This window comes from Narcine bancroftii, chromosome 1 (assembly GCF_036971445.1).
Source record: "Narcine bancroftii isolate sNarBan1 chromosome 1, sNarBan1.hap1, whole genome shotgun sequence".
In the NCBI taxonomy this organism is placed as follows: domain Eukaryota; kingdom Metazoa; phylum Chordata; class Chondrichthyes; order Torpediniformes; family Narcinidae; genus Narcine; species Narcine bancroftii.
Window position 1 is genome coordinate 249,260,059 of NC_091469.1, and position 18,750 is coordinate 249,278,808.

Genomic DNA, 18,750 nt, shown 5'->3' on the forward strand with positions numbered 1-18,750 from the left:
CTCCCTGCGTGGCCCATCCATTATCCCCATACTGTGCAGTGCCTTGTGAGTACCCTACTGCCCCCCAACCCCTACTGGCCTGCTCTAATCCCGATGCAAGATGTTTACCTGCTGATGCACGTTATCTGGAAATTGTGATGCTGTTGTGTTGGTGGCTTCCTGTGTCCGTGTAGCTAGCCCAGTTCTCTTTTGTTGTTGTGGAGTTCTGCCCCATCAGTATTCCATGGAGCTGGTTGGTAGGCCAGTCACTCACAGAGGTGAGCCTGCTGAGAGGTGGACCCGTTTGGCCTCAAGTTGACGATATGTAGGCCAGCAGCATCATTTCAGGCCAATGTACCACCCTATTAAAGCATCTTTGATCGCCTCGCCATCTCCCTGCTTTGCCAGAGGTCCTCACCTCCTTGCACGTCCAGGCATACATGGGAGCTTTGTGATGTCGAGCTGGAAAATGGGGTGATCTCAGCACAGTTGGAGGAGGAGAGGGCGGTCTTCATCGAGCACTGACCTCCTTTCAGGCCCCTGGAATACTGTTGGACTTCCTCATGTGTTGGATTGTTTTCACGTTTCGCTGACTGAGCACTAACTGTAATTTTGTGTCCCAGTATTTGGGCTAAATACTATAATGGAGATTATAACCGAAGCTGGAGTGGGTGGCGAAGGTGGGTGTCTTGCATGGGTTGTCATACCCTTTCCCAGAACGCTCTGCCTTCCTCATCGGGCTGTGTGTAGCTCTTGGAACTGCGCTCCCCATCCATTAGGCAATGGTGCCCCCCCCATCAACCATCTCAGCCCGTGGTGCTGTCAAGTGCTGGTCTGCTTCTTGTGCGCAGTTCACCTACTGCTTTGCTGCTGTTGCATGCGAGGGGGAGAGGTCAAAGGCTTTGGTCCCTTTTTCTTTGCCTGGCTTCCCTCCCCTCTCATCCTCCTCCCTCCTGCCTACACCAAACTCCCCACCCAGTCCCTCCTGGCAGATCCTTCACAGTTTAGCCCTGACCTCTGTCATAGTTCTCACTCTTACCCTTCAGGACCCCCCCCCCCCCCCATCCCCAATTCTCTAGCATCCCTGTCCCAGTCCCATGCTTGCCGCCTCAGAACTCAGCCCTGCCCGCTTTGAGCTGTCTCCTGACTTTTCTCATTTTTGGCACTTGACCAATGGTCTCAGCTTTGCGTTCCCCACATTACTGTGCACCAAATCAGCATGGCCTCAGAATCCCCGGTACCTCTGTCTGTCTCCTGTGATAGCTCTGTGAAGAGGAGATCATCCTTCATGATGATCTCCTCCCATCTTTCACTGACTCGGCATCATCCTTTTCTGGTGAGGGGGTGTGCAGGAGGACCTGAGAGTTTGTCACTAGGTCATTGGTAGGGAGCTGCAGCTCCCTGCAAGGAAGGCAGCGGTGGAAATCCTCCTGGTATGTCTGTCTTTAGACCAGTGGACGTAGGAGCAGAATTGGGCCATTAGGCCCATCAGGTCTGCTCTGCCATTTGAATCATGGCTGGTGTATTTTCCACTCAATCCCTTCCTCCTGCCTTCTCCCCTTATCCTTTCACACCCTTGCTAATCAAGAGCCTATTAACTTCCACTTAAAATCTACCCAATGACTTGGCTTCCACGTCTCTCTGTGGCAATGAATAGTACAGATTCACCCTCTGGCTGAAGAAATCCCTCATCTCAGTTCTAAAGGGACATCCTTTATTCTGCAGCTGTGCCCTCTGGTCCCAGACTCTCTCACTACTGGAACTGTTCTCTCCACATCAACTCTATGCAGGTCTTTCAATATTTGGTGTGTTACTGAAGATGCACTCCATGGAACCTGCAAGATCCATGACCAATCTCTGAACCCTCTGCAATGAATTTCTATTATTCTGGGATTGATACAGGCAGCGCTCTTTGTCCAGAGGCCATAGCTTGGTTACTTAATCACCTGCCTTTAATCCTGCTCTGACCTCCCTTCTCGTCACCACCTCTGGTACCCCTGCCTCCCTCCCCCAGCCCAGGAACCTCTCCGACACATCATTCTTCTCCCAGGCTCCACCTCTCTTTGCGGTTCATCAACAGGAACCATCCTCTCCTGAACTGCCTCCCCACGCCTCTCCACAAGTCTCACACACCTTCCCAGCCTCGTCCCTTCCCTCCCCACCTGTGGATAAGGGCCACGACATCTCTGCTTCCTGCCTATACCCCACCCACAGGTGCCATTTCCTCACTTTCTCACCCATCCAGCCCTCACATTGCACCAGCCACACCATCAGATGTACTTCATTCCATCCTGATCTTGGCCGTCTGTGTATGGTGCCGCACTTGTACCCTGGTCTGACTCATACTTTAACGTCATTTTCATTTGATTGTAAGAATTTCTATGTATTTTCATCTTGGATGATATCTGAGGCCTCTCTCTGACACTACATTGCTTCACTTAATTCAGGCACCAGGCGAGCTCTCATAGATCAAAAATCATCAGTCATAAAGCACAGCCCAACTGTGAAGAGGGAATCACCGTCACCGCAGGGCAGAGCGAATAACAGCAGGTATAGTGGGAGAGGAAGCAATAGTCATACCTCCAGTGGGAGAGGGAGCTACAGGGGGAAAAGAAGCTACACTGGGACCTCCAGTTGGAGAGGGACCTAGTGGAGGAGTGTGTGCTACAATGGGGGAGGGAGCTATAATGGGAGAGGGATCTAGTGTGAGTGTGTGCTACAATGGGGGAGGAAGCTATAATGGGAGTGTGTGCTACAATGGGAGAGGGACCTAATGGGAGTGGGAGTATGTGCTACAATGGGAGAGGGAGCTATAGTGGGAGTGTGTGCTACAATGGGAGAGGGACCTAGTGAGGGAGGAGCTATAGTGGGAGTGTGTGCTACAATGGGAGAGGGACCTATTGGAGGAGGGAGCTATAGTGGGAGTGTGTGCTACAATGGAAGAGGGACCTAATGGGAGTGTGTGCTACAATAGGGGAGGGACCTAGTGGGAGTGTGTGCTACAATGGGGGAGGATGCTATAGTGAGAGTGTGTGCTACAATGGGGGAGGGTGCTATAGTGGGAGTGTGTGCTACAATGGGAGAGGGACCTAATGGGAGAGGGAGCTATAGTGGGAGTGTGTGCAACAATGGGGGGGAGCTATAGAGGGATTGTGTGCTACAATGGGGTGGGAGCTATAGTGGGAGTGTGTGCTACAATGGGAGAGGGACCTATTGGGGGAGGGAGCTATAGTGGGAGTGTGTGCTATAGTGGGATAGGAACCTACAGTGGGACCTTCCAGAAGAGGAAGCTACATTGGGACCCCCAGTTGGAGGGGGAGCTGCAGTGGGACCTCCATTGGGAGTGGGAGTGTGCTACAGTGAGAGAGGATCCTACAGTGGGAGGGTGGGATGCAGCGGGAGGGCAGGGGGTTGCAAATGGAGGGGGAGCTGCTGCGGGAGGGTGACTGCAGCGAGAGAAGGGGAATGATGGGTGTTAAATGAATTGACAGAGAACAGTGAGTGGGATGGGGTGGGAAAGAGGAGGTGATAAGTTTTAGGCGAGGGAGAGTGGTCAGATATGGTGGGATGGAGGGGCGATAGGAGGTTGTGGGAGATGGGGAGTGATCAGACATGGTGGATCGTGGGGGGGGGTGGGAGTGATGGGAGGTGGGGAATGGGGATTGTTGAGACATTGTTGGGAAGTGGGGGGTGGGACCGATTGGAGGTGGTGGGGGAGGCGAGTGTCAGGCTGTGGAGATGGAAGTTACTTTGAAGGGTCTTGTTCTTGCTCTGACTCTCAGTGTGTTGGTCTGGCAGTGAGAACCAGCAGTTCCTGAAGGAACTGGTACAGAATGTCCTGGAAGGTCAGGGAGTCGGCTGGTTAAACATGAAAAAGGTTCGGCGGCTCCTGGAAAACGAGCAGCTTCGTGTGTTTGTCCTCAGCAAACTCAACAGGACAATCCAGTCGGAGGAGGATGCCCGGATGGATATCCTGAAGGATGTGGTGAGTGGTGGAAGACATTTTGTCATGTCAGTCGCCTGTTTGATCACTTATCCCCCTGCCTGGCAATACATGACCTACTTGATTCCCTTCCTAACAGGCACACCAATCTTCCGCTACTGCTCCTTTAATACCCTCTTTTGGAGTCGGTGTCATGCACCATGGAACAGGCCCTTCAGCCCAATTCATCCATGCTGACCAAGGTGGAATTCTGGGCTATTCCCAGTTCCATGCACTTGAACCTTGTCCTTCAGATCCCTTTCAATCCATATATCTGTCCCAAAGCCTTGAGGACTATCATTGTATCGGCTTCCTTTTTAAAATTGAATTTAACAAATCAACCCGATAGAAGGCCCTTCTGATTCATGAAACTTGTACCGCCCAATTAAACCCAATTAACCTGTCAATCCCATACTTTTTGGAATATGGAAAGAAACTGGATCACCCTGAGGAAGCCCAAATGAGTCATGGGGAGAATGGATAAATTCCTAACAGACAGCGACGGAGTTCTGGCAACTCGTTACAGAGACAGACCATCGTCTGGGTGAAAATGCTTTCCCACCAGACCTCCTTGAGTTCCCTCCCTACTCATCTTAGAATTGTGTGTCCTGGGAAAAATATCTCCCATTTAGCCCTCCTGCCCAGTACCCACTCCATATTCTTCACACCATCCCATTCCTGGTGTTGGCAACCCCATCCCCTCCTCCAACTCCTGCAACTGTGAACCCCCCCCCCACCCCCACAACCTCAGCTCGCCTGATGAGAACAAACCCGAATTGTTCATTGTCGTGTGTACAGAGACAGTTATGCAGACATGCATAACAAAGAGTTTACTCTTTGTTTACTTCTCTCTGAAGTACAGCAGTTAGTGCAGGTACAAAAACAGTGTTAGAATCATGAAAAACTACTGGGTCTTCTGTTATCGTGAAATGTACAGCTAAACATAGTAGTGAGAGGTCCATTCAAGATTTATAACAGCATGCACCTGGAGGTGTGTGTTTTCAAACTTGTGCATCTGCTGCCTGACGGCACGGATGGGTCCTTTCATGTTGGCTGCTTTTCCGAGTCAGCAATAGGTAAAGATGGAGGGGACGAGGATATGATTTGATTGATGGCCTGAGCTGCATTCACAATGCTCTGCGGTCTTGGATAGAGCAGTTTTCATCCCATGCAGTGATGCCATCTGTGGTGCATTGACAAAAATTGATAAGGGACTCTGGGCACATGCTGAATTCTCTGAGGAAGCAGACAATTTGGTGCACTCTCTTGGCTGAGGTCAGTGTATTACTGTTGAGAATTGCACCTCTCCCCATCTGTTGCCACCCAGGCTTCTCCCTGATTCCCATCCCGGATCTACTCCACTCCTCTGCAGCAACGTTCCTTTGAAACAGTGCCCTTCACACTTCCACATTTACCTTATTTTATCTGAATGCCCTCTCAACATTCTGTGTAGCTCGTGATTCCCCCACCTCATCCCCTCATCTCCCTTCCCCTGCCCTCACCCTTGCCTTTTTATTTGGGTGTCTCCCTGATCTGTGGGATTGCGGATAAAATGCCCAAGGTCAAAACATCGACTGCCTTTTACTTCCTGTCGATACTGTGTGACTGGCTGAGTTTCTCCAGCACTTTAGAGCATTGCATCAACCCACCTTCTGCTTTTTTTTTGTTTACTTCTATAAATAGTTATTGTTAAGTTGTGGCAGTACGCCATTAGGTTTGGGAGGTGGCTGTGTGGCGGTAAGCCAATAGGCAGGTGAAGCGGCCCCGCTTGTCACGCACACGGCGGGCCAGCCAGCCAAAATGGTGCCGTCGGGGGTTTCCTCCTGACCTCAGCACCGGGCTCAGAAGCCCACGCTTGGGGACCCACGTGACACCCTCGTGACGTCGGGGCCCCCCAGCGCGGTTCTCAGCCAGGTCCTGGCTGGGAATATAAGACCTGCAATAAATTAGATTTGCTCACTGAACTCAACCCATCTGGTTGTGCAATCCTTCAGTTAGCAGTGTAGCCACCGCTAAAATTGGTGACTCCAATAGGTTCAAACGTCTTTGAACCCAACATGAACGACCCTTTGATCAACCCTATAGCCATCAAGCTTCCTGACTTCTGGGTTCAGCCACGCAGAGGCTCAGTTTCACCTCCGTCAGATTTCATCGGATTCGACCAAGTTTTACCATGTGGTCGCCACCCTGGAGCAGGTCACCGCCAAACGAGTGCTGCACCTCGTTCAGCACCCATCCGCGGAAGATAAGTACGCGACCATCAAGAGGGTGCTCACTGGGTCCTTCGGACTTTCCAGATGCCAGCGTGCCACTTGGATGCTGTGCCTCAACGCCTTAGGGGACAGAACTCCCATCGAGTTGATGGACGAGATGCTCGGGCTCATGGGCGATCACACCAACTGCCCACTCTTTGAGCGCATCTTCTGCGACCATCTGCCTGAAGACATCTGGCCATTACTGTCCCAGGAGAGCTTTGTCAACCCTCGGAAGATCGCTCAAAATGCTCAGGAGCTATGGCTCGAATGATTCCCAGAGTGCTCAGCAGTCCAGCAGGTTACGAGTCACGGCCATGACCACGCCAAGTCTTCCTCTAATGCTGCGATGGAACACACGGCCCCTGAAGGGGCCTCAAAGAGCATAGCCAGAAGCAGGCCTCTGCTTCTTCCACCAGCGCTGGGGAGCCAAGGCTTGGAAATGTCGTCAGCCCTGCTCGTTCCAGGAAAACGAGCAGGCCAGCCACTGTTAATGGCTGCGGCGGCTGGCCAAGAACACAAACTTCTCTACCTGTGGGATTCAGTCAGTGGCCGACGCTTCCTCATCGACACCGGGGCCTAGATCAGCGTCATCCCGGCCACAGCCATCGAGTCCTGGAACCGGCCTCGTGGACCTCCCCTTGTAGCCAATTCGACGGAGATCTGGACGTATGGAGACAAGACATCCACTTCCAGATCGGCCAGTGGAAGTTCTCATGGAAGTTCACTGTTTCGTCCCTTCCAACCACCATCCTGGGTGTCGACTTCCTCCTCTCCCACGGACTCCTGGTCGACATTCGAGGTAGGCGACTGGTAGATGTCCGTACCTTCCAATCCGTTCGCCTGAACGCCTCCCGCACAGAGCAGCTGCAGATGGCCACGGTCAGCGTGCCAAGGGACGAGTTACAGCGTATCCTGGACGGGTTCCCATCCCTCCTCAAGCTGCAGTTCTCCGCCACCAAAGGCCCGCCGGTCCACGCCAAGGCACACCGGCTCCAGCCAGACAAGCTCCAGATAGCGAAGGAAGAGTTCTCACATCTGCAGGAGCTGGGGATCATTCGACACTCCGACAGTTCTTGGGCTTCACCACTCCACCTGGTCCCAAAATCCTCCGGTGGCTAGCGCCCCTGCGGAGATTATCGACTGCTTAATGACGTGACGGTACCTGACCGTTACCCGATCCCTCACATCTAGGACTTTACGACCAACCTGCATGGCACAAGGGTATTCTCCAAGGTCGACCTAGTGCGTGGGTATCACCAAATCCAGGTGCACCCCGAGGACATACTCAAAACAGTCATCATCACCCCCTTCGGCTTGTTTGAGTTCCTACGCGTGCCGTTTGGGCTCAAGCACGCCGCCCAGATCTTCCAGTGCCTTAGTGGGAGGGGTTTGAATTTTGTATTCATTGACCTGGACAACATCCTTGTCGCCAGCAGAGTCCGGGCACAACACAAGACTCACCTGCGCACCCTCTTCTCCCAAGTGGCCGACTTTGGCCTAACGATTAATCCAGCCAAGTGCCAGTTCGGGAAGGAGTCCATGCAGTTCCTGGGCCATACCATCATGGCCGAAGGAGCCACACCTGCCGCTACGAAGGTCGCTGCAATCAGGGAGTTCCCACGCCTGGACAACCTCAAGGGACTACAGGAGTTTGCAGGTATGGTCAATTTCTATAACCACTTAATTCCAGGCACTGCGCACATCATGCAGCTGCTCTTCGCCCTCATCGCGGCCAAAGACAAGCCACTCGCCTGGAATCCAGAGGCCAGGAGGGCATTCGAAACCATGAAAGATGCCCTCACGAAGGCTACCCTGCTCGTCCACCCACGCACCGACCTGCATGTGGCGCTCTCCATCGATGCCTCTGCCACAGCCATCAGCACCATCTGGGAGCAGCAAGTGAACGTACAGTGGAAACTACTGCCATTCTTTCGCCGACTTCTTCGCCCGCCAGAGCCCAAGTATAATGATTTTGATCATGAGTTGCTGGGCATGTACCTGGCGGTGCATCATTTCCGCAATTTCTCGGAGGGGAGGCCTTTCACCAATTTTACTGACCGCAAACCCCTCACTCAGGCGCTTGCTATGGCAAGAGATCACTGGTTGGCCCGCCAACAGCGTCACATCTCCATGTCGGAGTTCACCACCAACATTCGGCACAAGGCGGGGAAAGACAACACGGTCGCTGACGCACTCACGACCAGCTATTTGCGCGCTGATGCCCAGCCTCGACTTCGAACAGCTCACCCTGGACTAGAAGTCCGACAAGGAGACATGGGCCTTCAGGACTGCCATCATGGGCCTGCGGTTCTGGGACCTCCTGACTCCTCATGGTGAGGGCACTGTCCTGTGCGATATCTCCATGGGCACCCCGGGACCAGTGGTTCCCCAGCAGTGGCGCAGGCAAGTCTTCCACCAAATCCATGACCTTTCCCACCCTTCCATCAGGTCCAAGGTCCGTATGGTGGCAGAACGTTTCATCTGGCACGGGCTTTGGAAGCAGATTGCGGACTGGGCCAGGACATGCACCAAGGTACACAGGCACATCAGAGCACCTGTACAAGATTTCGAACACGTCCGGGAACGGTTCAGCCACATACGTGTGGACATTGTCGGACCCTTACCTGTTTCCCGAGGAAACCGTTACCTTTTCACAGTGGTAGATCCCACCACTCGTTGGCCCGAGGCGATCCCGATGCCAGATGCCTCCACGGACTCCTACTCCCGAGTGCTTCTGGGTTTCCCAGTTCGGCGTACCAACCCACCTCACCAGTGATGGGGCCCCCAGTTCACCTCTGCGCTCTGGGCACAGCTCGCCAACAAGCTGGGTATCGAGCTACATCACACCACGGCCTATCACCCACAGGCCAATGGGCTAGTCGAGTGATTGCACTGCAACCTTAAGTCGGCACTTATGGCCCGCCTCACCGGCCCCAACTGGGTGGGCGAGCTGCCTTGGGTGCTCCTGGGCATCCGCTCGACACCCAAAGAAGACCTACAGGCGTTATCAGCCGAGCTGGTCTACGGTGCACCGCTAGCCCCACCCAGTGAGTTCATCAACACACCTCACAACCCCCAGCAGTCACCACAAGGTCTACTTCCCCGCCTCCGGACCCAGTTGGACTCCTTCACCCTCTCACCGCTGCTCAGACTTGGCTCACGGGGCTCTTTTGTCACCAGTGAGCTGTACTCGGCAGAGTACATTTTTATCAGGCTGGGCCCGTCCACAGCAGCTCTTCAAAGACCATTCGAAGGGCCGTACAAAGTCGTCCAACGTTCAGGATCCACTTTCACACTGGACATCGGTGGTAAGAGGGAACTGTTTACAGTGGACAGGTTAAAGCCAGCCCACCTCGATCCCACCGAACCAGTAGTTGTGGCCCAACCCAAGAAGCGAGGCCGTCTGGCAAAAAAGGACATTGGCGTCAGTTCTGGGCGAGGGGCGCTGTGTGGCAGTACGCCTTTAGGCAGGCGAACCGGCCCCGCTTGTCACGCACACGGCAGAGTAGCCGGCCAAAATGGCGATGTCGGGGGTTTCTTCCTGACCTCTGCGCCGGGCTCAGAAGCCTGCGCTTGGGGACTCACATGACGCCCTGGTGATGTTGGGGGGCCCCCCCAACGCGGTTCTCAGCCAGGTTCGGGCTGAGAGTATAAGACCAGTCAGGCAGCCTGCAATAAATCAGTTTTGCTCACTGAACTCAACCCGTCTGGTTGTGCGATCCTTCAGTTATCAGTGTAGCAGCCGCTACAAAGTTTAATTTCTCTTCCTTTAATTATTTTATTTATATATATGTGTGTGTATGTATAAATGCACATGCTTGTATATGCGCACACGTGTGTGTGTATCTATATATGTGTATATAATGTGTATATGTTTGATATGTTTGTACATGTATAGGTGTGTGTGTTTGTGCATGTGTATATGTCTGTGTTACGTGAAACACGCTAACATAAATGAAGGAAAATATAGACACATATATTTAAGTACATTTCTTGTACATAACTAGGAAGCTGCAGCAAGTAAGTTTTTGAATGCATCAGTACATTTTGTTTTTTGTATTTGATGATACACTTCTAAGTGTGGTTCAGTAGAGGGGAATTCTTTGGCTTGGCTTCGCGGATGAAGATTTATGGAGGTGTATGTCCACGTCTGCTGCAGGCTCATTGGTGACTGACAAGTCCGATGCAGGACAGGCAGGCATGGTTGCAGCGGTTGCAAGGGAAAATTGGTTGGTTGGAGTTGGGTGTTGGGTTTTTCCTCCTTTGTCTTTTGTCAAAGGAGGTTGCTGCCCGCCAAACTGTGAGGCGCCAAGATGCACGGTTGGAGGCAAGATCAGCCCACTGGCAGTGGTCAATATGGCAGGCACCAAGAGATTTCTTAAAGCAGTCCTTGTACCTCTTCTTTAGTTCACCTCTGTCTCGGTGGCCAGTGGAGAGCTCGCCATATAACACGATCTTGGGAAGGCGATGGTCCTCCATTCTGGAGATGTGACCCACCCAGCGCAGTTGGGTCTTCAGCAGCATGGATTCGATGCTTGCAGACTCTGCCAGCTCGAGTACTTCGATGTTGGTGATGAAGTCATTCCAATGAATGTTGAGGATGGAACGGAGACAGCACTGATGGAAGCGTTCTAGGAGCCGTAAGTGATGCCGGTAGAGGACCCATGATTCGGAGCCGAGTAGGAGCGTGGGTATGACAATGGCTCTGTGTTTCTTAAAGGTGGTTGTTTTTCGAGACTTTTGTGTAGTCTTCCAAAGGCGCTATTTGCCTTGGCGAGTCTGTTGTCTATCTCTTTGTCGATCTTTGCATCAGATGAAATGGTGCAGCCGAGGTAGGTAAACTGGTTGACCGTTTTGAGTTCTGTGTGCCCGATGGAGATGTTGGGGGGGCTGGTAGTCATGGTGGGGAGCTGGCTGATGGAGGACCTCAGTTTTCTTCAGGCTGACTTCCAGGCCAAACATTTTGGCAGTTTCTGCAAAACAGGACGTCATGCGCTGGAGAGCTGGCTCTGAATGGGCAACTAAAGCGGCATCGTCTGCACAGAGTAGTTCACGGACAAGTTGCTCTTGTGTCTTGGTGTGAGCTTGCAGGTGCCTCAGATTGAAGAGACTGCCAACCGTGCGGTACCGGATGTAAACAGCGTCTTCATTGTTGAGGTCTTTCATGGTTTGTTTCAGCATCATGCTGAAGAAGATAGTAAAGAGGGTTGGTGCGAGGACACAGCCTTGTTTCACACCGTTGTCAATGGAGAAGGGTTCGGAGAGCCCATTGCTGTCCTCCCAGAATCACAGTGTGGCTTTCGTGCAAACAGAGGAACTACTGACATGGTCTTTGCCTTCAGACAGCTCCAAGAAAAGTGCAGAGAACAAAACAAAGGACTCTACATCACCTTTGTTGACCTCACCAAAGCCTTTGACACCATGAGCAGGAAAGGGCTTTGGCAAATACTAGAGCGCCTCGGATGCCCCCCCAAGTTCCTCAACATGGTTATCCAACTGCACGAAAACCAACAAGGTCGGGTCAGAGGGGAATACCAGTTCATCAACTGTCAGTGGTCAGTGGGAATCGAGTGTTTCTCGCCCATCTTTGACTTCCCTCCAATGACACTTCCTGTATTCTGGAGCTATCACCCCTTTCCTGTGCATTACCGTGAAGTCTATAAATTTGGTGTTGACATCATTGTCATTAGCCACCCGTTATTGCTATTTCTTACAGGGGTCATTTCATGCACTGTGTTCTTTTTTACACAATGTACCTGTTTGGCTGCAGTGAGGAAGAATTTGCATACATTGTACTGATAAGTATTACATTAAACATTCTCATCATGGTCATTCAAACAACGGCACTGTCCTTGTGAACTTGAATATTGCAGTTGTGCAAAATTCTCAACTTCATGCAGTAATGCAGGCTTCGTGGAATTGAGCACAGTGAAATGGGCTCACCTACCTAAAATGGAATGCAACATGTGTAATGCAATCTAAATCAGGCCATGGATTTTGTGTAGTAATCATGATCCCCAATCTCCCACTGTTGAAATGGCTGTGATTGGATTCATGTTGACTGTTTTAGAGTCTTGGTGGAACATCCTTACAGTCTGCGTGCTGCTCTATTCTTTGCTGATGTGTTGTGCTATACTGTGATTACAGGAAATCAGTAAGAAGGTGTACCGGGGGATGCTGGACCTGCTGAAGTGTTGTGTGGCCAGCCTGGAGCACTCGTACAGCAATGCTGGCCTGGGAGGGATGGCCAGTGTCTTCACCCTTCTGGAGATTGCCCACACCCACTATTACCACAAAGGTAAGAAGACACCATGGTTAGCACTACGTTATTTTAGACCAGCGACCTGAGGTCAAATTTGCCACTGTGTGAAAGGAGTTTGTACATTCTCCCTGTATCTGTGTGGCTTTGCTCCAGGTACTTCAGTTTCCACCTACATTCCAAAGATGTATGGAGTTAGTAGGCTAATTGGTCTCATGGGTGGGCTGATGGGCTAGAAGGGCCTGTTATCATGCTCTGTCTAAATTAAGACACCGTCATCTCACCGAATCCACAGCGTCAAGGGCGAGATGGATCAGAAAGGCAAGGGGAAAAGAACAGGGAGGTAAGAGGAGAGGGTAGGACACACACCAGTTCTCTGATAGGCAACTGCACCCCATTCACAACCCTCGGCAACAGCAGATCGTGGCCTCACTGCCCTGACAAAGGAACACACGTCACACATCATTGCTCCAATGGACACCACTGCTCCTATGTGTGGCAGCAGATATATGCACCCCTGCCTTAGTGCAGAGCACCATTAAGTACAGGCCTAACTGCCCAGAGGCAGCAGCACTGGGTACAGACCACACTGCCCAATTAGGTGCAGACTCCACTCCCCAGAATCTTTGGCATTGGGTACAGACTCCACTGCCCAGAGTCACCAGCATTGGGTACAGACCCCACTCCTGCAGACATCGACACTGGGTATGGACCCCACTGCCTGCAGATACCTGCACTGGGTACAGATCTCCACTGCCCTGCCATGCAGCCTTGCCAGGTATTGCCCCCACTCTGTGCAGCCTGACATGGTACCTGTCCATGATCTCCAGGTACATTGTTCTCTTTTGCTGCCTGCCAACTTCCTCTTGTGATTCACCAGTGTCTCTGTATTTGCTGCTGACGGCTTCTCAATTCCCATTCAGCACTCACTAGTGTCTCTTTCCTCTGACTTAGAACCTGACAAGAAGAAGCGGAGTCCGACCGAGGGAGGTCCCGTCTTCGCTCGGAAGGAGTCCATACCTTCGAAGGCGGAGGTCAAGCCCCCTGACGTGCCAACGTCCCACCTGCAATTCCCACCAAAAGCCACCGTTAACAAGGGGCTGGGCGAGTATGACTCCCGGAGTCTAAATGAAGAAAATTTTTTGGCTTCAATCGGTGTGTACTGCATTTGTGTATGTTGTTGTACACGACTTTGATAGAAAAATGTTGGGCCCAAGTGCCTCAAAGTATTCGGTGACAGAGATGAATATCCAGGAGGGCATGTGTATCATGCCGGGTCCGCGTTTATTTGCCTGGCACTGCTGAATCACCATGCCTGCCTGACCATGCTTATTTGGTAGCATCTCAGTATAACGCAAGGCTTCCTTCACACTCCAGCTTCCGTCCCCAGTTGACCTGGTGTTGGAGGTTTGTTCCTCATTGTCAGTGTGAAATGTCAAATCTGTTCAGAACTTGGGTGGTACGTCACAGATTCTCCAGGCAGGACTTCCAGGCACAGATTCTCTGGGGGAGGGTCATCCTTATAAAGTAAGCTTCAGACTTTTATGTGATTCTGAAGATTGGAGAGGAAAAGATTGTCAGAAAGCTTTCGTATAAGCCCCTTTAGTCAATCAAATACCAATATGGCGAAAGAGGATCTTAATTGTAAAGCACTCCATGCTGAATCCCTTTCCAGCAATTCCGCTCCTGTCTTCCTTCCTTATTTAGCCTCTCTCCTTTACTCTCAAACCAGTGATTTATAATATGATTTTCTAAGCTTTATTTTCTTAATTCAAGTACCTCAGATGTTTTCATGTACATCCTCTTGACTCATCCTGCCACTTGTAGTATTTTGTGTCCACTCCCCAGAATCTTTGGCACTGGGTACAGACTCCACTGCCCAGAGTCACCAGCATTGGGTACAGATCCCACTCCTGCAGATACCTGGGTATGGACCTGGGTAGGATTTCTCGCCAATACAACAGCGAGCAAGGGGATAATTAAGGGAACTAAGGACTAACTTGTTGGGAGGCAGAGAATGGGTTCTTCATGAAGGCTGTGGCTGTATTTACCCAGCCAAGCAGCACTGTGTACAAGCCTCTCTGCCCTCATGCAGTGGCACTAGCTACACAACCCACTGTTGGTGTGAATCTTGCAGTTCAGAATGCGTGAAATGTTGATTCAGATGAGCACATAGGGTCTTCAGAAATGGATAAATCATCACATCCCAACAAAATGCGTCGCCAGCCATTCAAAGAGAAATTTCAGAGGCATTCACCATCACTGGTCAGTGGGCACGGGTGCCAGCAGGTTGAAGGACTGTTGTTAGAAAGGATAGGCTCAACTCAATAATTACTCACAAATTAGTTTAGCTGCTATGATGAGCAAGCTATTGGAATCCATCTTGAACAAACCTTCATTGAAAGGGGCTCAGATGAAACAAAGGATGGTCAACAGGGGAGGTGGGTAATGTCTGATTTAACAGTTGAATTTTGGCAGGAGAACAGTAAAGGCAGTTTCACATAGGTTTCTCCGAAGTGACAGCAAGGTATTCGACAAGGTGCAACTTTTAAGGGTGGGGTGGGGGGGGGGGGGGGAGAAAGAAAGTAAAATCCCACAGAGTTCAAAGAGAGCTTGCTTCTTGGGTTGTCTAGCTTGAGGTTGTTTGCAGCAAGAAGATAAAGATGGTGTGTGATGACTCCTCTAATCAGAGGGCTGGCACTTTGTGGGTTCCACAGAGTCCCCATTGGAATTACAGGAAAGATACCAGCATGGGTAGAGCATTGGCTGATTAGCAGGAAACAGAGAGGGAGAATAAAGGGATCCAACTCCAGTTGGTTACCAGTGGAAGTATGCTAATAACTTATATTGTGGAATAAATGGCTTGGTGGCTCAGTTTGCTGATGACACAAAGATTAGTGGAGGGGCAGGTAGTGGGGGGGGGGGGAACGGAGAGGCTGCAGCAAGACTTGGAGAGATGAGGAGAATGGGCAAAGAAGAGGCAAATGAACTCCGATGTTGGAAAGTGTACACACTTTGGGAGAAGGAATAGAAGAGCAGATTATTACTTGGATGGCAAAAAACGTCAAAATTCGGAGGTGCCAAGGGTCTTGAAGTATTCGTGTAGGATGCCTTAAAGGCTGTCCTCTAGGTTGAGTCGGTGGTGAAAAAGCCAAATGCAATGTTGGCATCATATGTAGAGGGATAGAATGGAGCAGGGATATGATGTGGAGGCTTTATAAGGCTCTGGTGAGGCCTCACTTGGAGTCCAGGGTACAGTTTTGGGCTCCTTATTTAAGGAAGGATGTGCTGGCTTTGGAGAGGGTTTAGAGAAGGTATACAAGAATGATTCCTGGAAATAAGGGATTAGTATATGGGGAAGGTTTGACGGCTCTAGGACTGTACTCCTTGGAGTTCAGAAAAATAAGGGGGACCTCATAGAAGCGTTTTGAATGAGGAAAGGCCTGGACAGAGTAGGTGTAGCAAAGTTCTTTCCCATGGTAGGAGAGTCAAAGACATGAGGGCACAACTTCAAATTGAAGGTGCCCATTTCATACGAAGATGTTGAGGGATTTCTTTAGCCAGAGAGTGGTGAACCTCTGGAATTTGCTCCCCACAGGTGACTGTGGTGGTCAGGTCATTGGGTTTATTTAAGGCAGAGATTGATAGGCATCTGAAGGGCATCAAAGACTATGCAGAGAAGGCAAGGGAGTGGAGCTGAGTGGAAGAATGGATCAGCTCATGATGGAATATGGAATGCCGAATGGCCTCCTGCTCCTATATCTTACTATCTTAAGGGTCCTTCTATGTTCCAAGGGTTGTTACATTGAGGGGTTCCACAGGGACCCTCTGTGATCAGAGAATTGTCACATTGAAGGGTTCCACAGGTTCCCTCTGTGATCAGAGAGTTGTTACATTGAGGGGTTCCACAGGATCCTTCTGTGATCAGAGGATTGTTATATTGTGGGGTTCCACAGGGTCCCTCTGTAATCAAAGGGTTGTTACATTGCGGGGTTCCACAGGGTCCTTGGCTTCCTACTATGGGATCAGTTCCCATTCAGGCCTTGGTATGAGGGCGTGATGTGGAGGTCTGCAGATTAAATAAGTTGACCCTGTGGTGGAGGAGAGGGAAAAGAGCTTTTGACTGCAGGGAGGCAGATTTTCTCGTCACTCAGGAGCGAAACTATCTTGAGGACGGGGATGGGGATGTGCAATGAGACAGCAGGCATGAGGATGTTGGGCTAACACCAAGTGGGCTCTCTGGTCTGAGGCTGGGCCGGCAGGTGGCATCACTGGGTGAAGAGGGATAGGCTCCGGGGGGTGGGGGGGGGGGCAAGTGCAGGAGGCTTGGGCTTTTACCTACCCAGCAGCAGCAGTGTGGACCAAACGGAGGTGCTCTCTGTCCTGAGGTCCTCCTATTTATTGTCCTGATTCTGAGAATTTGTCACGTACAATGCGCTCTTTCAGAATTAGGCCTCCAAAAGTGCATTTCGCATTGTCTGTGTTGAACATTTTGTAATTTTGCTCTCTGGCATCCTTGCATGACGTCACATACCTCACTGCCCCACCATTCCTTATTTGGATGCACTCCTCACCTTCCTTCACTCTGAGCCGCAACCCTCTTGCCTCCACTTCTCATCTCCCAGGCCTCTGACTACTTCCTTCCTCCACCTCACTCCTACTCCTCAAATGGACCCACTGATCAATCACCAGTGCCTGTCCCACCTGGCTACCTACCCTTCCCACTCTCAGCCCTCATGCCATTCCATGACCGAAAACCTCAACCATCCTTCCACCTCCCCACATGCTGCCTGACCTGCTGAGTTCATCCACCTATTTGCTTTCTGCCCTGCAGTCTCTACTATCCCCTGAGAAAATAGACCATAGAAATCTACTGCACGATCAGACCCTTTATCCCACAGTATTGTGCCGAACAGATCTACCAATTGCCTAGAATTTCCCTACTGTGTAACCCTCCGTTTTTCGCAGTTCTGTGTATCTATCTCAGATCCTACTGTTCCTTCCTCCACCATTGTTGCCAAAAGTGAATTGCATGCACCCTCCATGCTCCTGGTACTTATTCCCAAGCACCTTAAAACTATGCACCCCACCCCAGCCAGGGAAAAAGCCTCAATGCCTCTTATCATCTCATACACCTCTATCTGGTCACCCCTCATCCTCTGTTGGTCCAAGGAAAAAAGATCACTCAATCTATCCTCATGAGGCATGTTCTCCAATCCAGGCAGCATTCTTGCAAATCTCCTCTGCACCCTCTCTTTCACCTCCTCATCCTTCCTGTAGTTAGGTTCCTAGAACGGAACACAATATTCCAAGTGGGGTCATACTGGAGTTTAGTATAGCTGTCACATTACCTCATGGCTCAATCCCATAGTTACTGAAGGCCAGCACACCATATGCCTTCTTAACAACTCTATCAATCTATGCATGAGCTATGGGCAGGTTTTGCTCTTTTCTCATCCATCTCTTTAGTTCCCCAGATTCTAGGTAGACTTTGCTCAGAATGTTGGATGCTACCCTCCAGTCTGTAATGGGGTCACCCATCACCCTCTGCTCTCTGTCATTGAGCCAATTCTGAAGATACTTGGCAAAACGTTCAGTGTCTGAGCAGAGAGGAGCAAAGATAATGTTGACCTCACCTGCTGCATATCTTCCTTATTTCCTCTTCTGACCCAGCATCTGTATTGCATTGGCATTTACACTGTAATGCACAGGATCCTGTCTCGTCAGGCTACCTTGTTGAAGTCCATTCAATATGCTGCCTCACTCATTGTTCTCTGTACCTCATCAAAGATTAAAGTTGGTGAGCTGTATTTTGCCTTTAAGATTCTACCTAATTTGCTCATGTCTTTATAAATGAACACAGGCTGAGTTGTAGTGCTGATCTATGTAAACCTATTCCAGTCTCACCTTTTCCAATCTCACAGCCCATAAGCCTCTATTTTAATCCAATGCACAAATGTTCTGAAGAAATTCAGCAGGGTACGGAGCAGCCACAGGAGGCAACGGCTAACCAATGTATTGGGCCTGGACTCTTCATCCAGTATAATTTTTTAAAAATTAGACATACAGTACAGTAACAGGCCAATTTGACCCTACGAATCCGTGCCGCCCAAATTACACCCCATTAACCTACTCCCCACTACGTCTTTGAACGGTGGAGGGAAACCGGAGCCCCTGGGACAAACTCATTCAGATACGAGAAGGTACAAACTTCTTACAGAAGATAAGCTAAAACAGGCAAATGCCTGTACAAAAAAAACAATGGGAAAGGGAGG

The 18,750-nt window shown here is 50.6% G+C and overlaps 1 protein-coding gene across 6 annotated transcripts in view; it reads left to right on the forward strand.

Annotated features, from left to right (window-relative positions):
- Positions 1–18,750, forward strand: part of madd (MAP-kinase activating death domain) — a 178,129-nt gene that overhangs the window by 104,834 nt on the left and 54,545 nt on the right. For all 6 annotated transcript variants that reach the window (XM_069894319.1, XM_069894334.1, XM_069894324.1 and 3 more), the window contains exons 16-19: positions 2,427–2,529; positions 3,778–3,964; positions 12,364–12,514; positions 13,430–13,630. In XM_069894319.1, the coding sequence (XP_069750420.1) occupies positions 2,427–2,529; positions 3,778–3,964; positions 12,364–12,514; positions 13,430–13,630 (642 nt within the window). The remainder of the gene's footprint in view (positions 1–2,426; positions 2,530–3,777; positions 3,965–12,363; positions 12,515–13,429; positions 13,631–18,750) is intronic.